The sequence below is a fragment of the Penaeus vannamei genome, chromosome 34 (assembly GCF_042767895.1).
Source record: "Penaeus vannamei isolate JL-2024 chromosome 34, ASM4276789v1, whole genome shotgun sequence".
NCBI classification, from domain to species: Eukaryota; Metazoa; Arthropoda; class Malacostraca; order Decapoda; family Penaeidae; genus Penaeus; species Penaeus vannamei.
In genome coordinates, this window is record NC_091582.1 from 9,825,481 (window position 1) to 9,828,693 (window position 3,213).

The 3,213-nt window shown below is 34.5% G+C and overlaps 1 protein-coding gene across 1 annotated transcript; it reads right to left on the reverse strand.

Moving 5' to 3' along the window:
* On the reverse strand, nucleotides 1-3,213 carry ICA69 (islet cell autoantigen 1-like protein; the record flags this gene model as incomplete). Its single annotated transcript, XM_070113610.1, is given in 1 exon segment — nucleotides 1-3,213. A coding segment is annotated over 1 exon segment (301 nt), but the record flags the coding sequence as incomplete, so codon positions are not given.

A 3,213-nucleotide genomic window follows, 5' to 3' on the forward strand; every position in this document is an offset into this window, starting at 1 on the left:
TATATATTAAACATTCTTTAATATGAGAAACATACATACATCTGGCAGCATCTTGTACATAAACAAAGAAGGCTTAAATAGTTTTTGGAAGGAGTTGGAAACAGTTTTCTTGCCACAGACATCTAGTACCCAAGAGACAGTCTGTGAGTCTGGCAGCACCTGTCATTGGACAACACAGACTAGGCTGCCTACCTGTCGTTAATTATCCATGATCATGGCTTCCATGGGAGTTGACACACTTATATATATATATACAGTGGAGATGTATCTGTGGGAATTCCTGAAGCAGGCTGAACTGAACTCTTTCTCAAGAAAGAAAATGAAAGATAAGACAATGATAACAGATAGTTCACATACACTTTACAATATAGGAGGGGGAATGCATCATACTTTGGCTCTGGTACTAAAATCAATAAATAAAGCATGGCTGAAAATACTGCAATTCTGAGATAATTCAGTTTCAAAACTAAGACTAGCTTTTGTAATCTTTCCTTAAAATTACCAACAATGTAAAATAAAGCAACACTATAACTTTATCAATATAGCTTCATCTGTGAAAAAGTCATGGTTTGAAGATTTCTCAATAATAAAGTGAACTGCAAAAAAGAATACATTTTGCACAAGCATTAACAAAATAATCTAGTAACAAATCTACCTGCATCTGAAAGAATCAAAACGGCCACTTCACAGACCTTTAACAATCAAACAGCCTACGAAGGGAAATTAAGATGGCCTATCCAAAGCAAGGATCAATGAATGGCTTGCAACAACCACATCCCATCTTTTGCATTGCACTCTCAGATGAAAACTGGTCATTCTAAATTACAAACATTCATAAAAACCTGAGGGTTAAATATGACCATGGGATAAGTACACTGACTGGTGTACTTAATCCATATCCTTTGTAAGTGGAACCTTTCCACTGCATGGCTACTGTGAGAGCATTACTGTTTCCTCTGAAAGAAAATTCTTTGCTTCAACGCTAATGTCAGTATACAATGAGAATGCCCTTCCAAATACGAGATGAAGTTACAGGAAATTAAGTCACAAATTTACATAATGTATGTAATATAAGGTAATTCAACACTCTTAAAATCATTTAATATTTTGTGTTCAATATTGTTCTGATGATCCTAAACAATTTGCTATATTTTTGTTCGGTAAAAACCCATATTTGTTCAAAAGTATATCATATTACATGTCCATATACAGTGGCCAATATTAATATAAATAAAGTAGACCCATACCATACTGAAATTTTGATAAATATCAAAATCACTGAAACTGATGAACATAAAATGCATTATGATATCTAGGTTTTAAGGAGACATGCTTCACATGCCATAGCATATTAAATATCTCCTTGCCAAAATTCACTCATCCCTAAGTCTATATAACCACCTTTCATAATTACAACACATTGACCTTAAAATCTAGCATACAACAACCTAAAAATATTTCCATATAATTCATTCACCCACAATGAATTATTTCAAATCAAACATGGATTATGAAAAAATAAAAGGCAAGTATCTCTCGCATAAGCCTTATTCTGTCTGAAGTGCTAGACAACTCAAGTTAGCACTAAAAATTGGAATATTGCACCTAAGGGTCAAGCTGCTGATGTAGCAACAAAGCTTTTTATTTTGTGATTAAGAAATTATGTTCAGAAAAGTCTGTATCATTTGGTAATAAACATTGGTATAGTTAGCTTGAGAACACGTGAGATAACTTTACATAAGCACAGGCAAAGAAAGCATAGCATCAAAACATAATTCCTTTCTCCAATTACCCTCTAACCATGATATCTGATTCAGATCACATAACATGAATATGGCAGCCACATCAGTAAATGAACCATTACACAAGTTTCAAAGTTCTGAGGGCTTGTATTGAGGCCAAACTGGTGGGGGTTAAGAGAGTGTGATTCAAGTCTATAAACATAGTGATTAATTTTTGTGAGGAACTGGTACTTCTAAAGACAGTCACCTTCCAAATCTAGAAACTGTCACTGTGATTTTATGAATATAGGCAGAATCAGAATAAGGAAGACACTGTCAGTATAACAAATCTATTGATTTGGTAGCAAAATCAATTGATAGGCAAATGCAAGATGGCTATGAGAGCTTCTAAATAAGCCAGTCTACATAACTTACTTTCATCTGTTTTTCCATCTATCCTCTCCAATAATCCTCTTGATATACAAGACCCACATCTTCATGTTAAAACACATATTTACTGAGGACACCTATAAGCATACATAACAAATGGTATGACTGAAAAATGCTTGGTAAAGGAACCTGCAAGTAAAAGTAGCTAATAAAGGTAAATTGTTTAAAGAAGTACAAAAAAGGGTATTTGCAACATCATTTTTCTTTCAAAAGGAGAAAAAAATCATACTGGCCTCAAAGTAAAAATATTACATACTACCAGGTACTAATTCCCTTGAAAGTACTGTTATATCCCCAGCACTGTCTATCAAAGTCTTCCATTTGCAATAACTTCAGATAGGTAATACATTTATACTGTGTATACTGTAAATGACTAGAAAGCTGACCAATCATGTTTTGGTTAAAAGGACTAGTGGGGGAAAATTATCATTGCACCAGACTAAAAATCATACCTGGAAGCCTTAAAATATGAACATACCATATTAGGAAATATATGCCAACAGGAACTGTTCTCTGATACTATCAAGTTTATCAGAACAGTTTTATGGACTTTCTTACATCTACCTACAAGAGCAGCATTTCCACATGGAATGAAAATATAATTCTGAATAATATCTCTGTCACTTAAATGTAGGACAAATAATTTTGATAAATCCAAATGGCAAATTCTAAGTTAATCATGTGAGAATAAATTCTCTTCTTCATAAGTGAAAATAATATTCTATAAAACAACTCAAAGAACTAGCATTTCTTGTCATCATGAGAGGCTTGGCTGAAGATTGCATTTGCTGGGTCAGCAAGTGGGTCAATATCCTGAAACACCTTATACCAATCTAACTTGCTAGCTTCCTGCTTCTGCGCTGCATTCAAGGAAGGAGCGGAATGGGCTCCACCTGCAGTATGCCTGGATTGTGACAAGGAATTAGCTGGAGATGAACCCTTAGTGTTGCTTACATTAGCCTGTGCAACTCCAGGTTGGTTGGGTGTATTATGAGCGGTGTTTTGTTGCCAACTCTGCATGCCAAAGTCAAGCAGCTGTGAT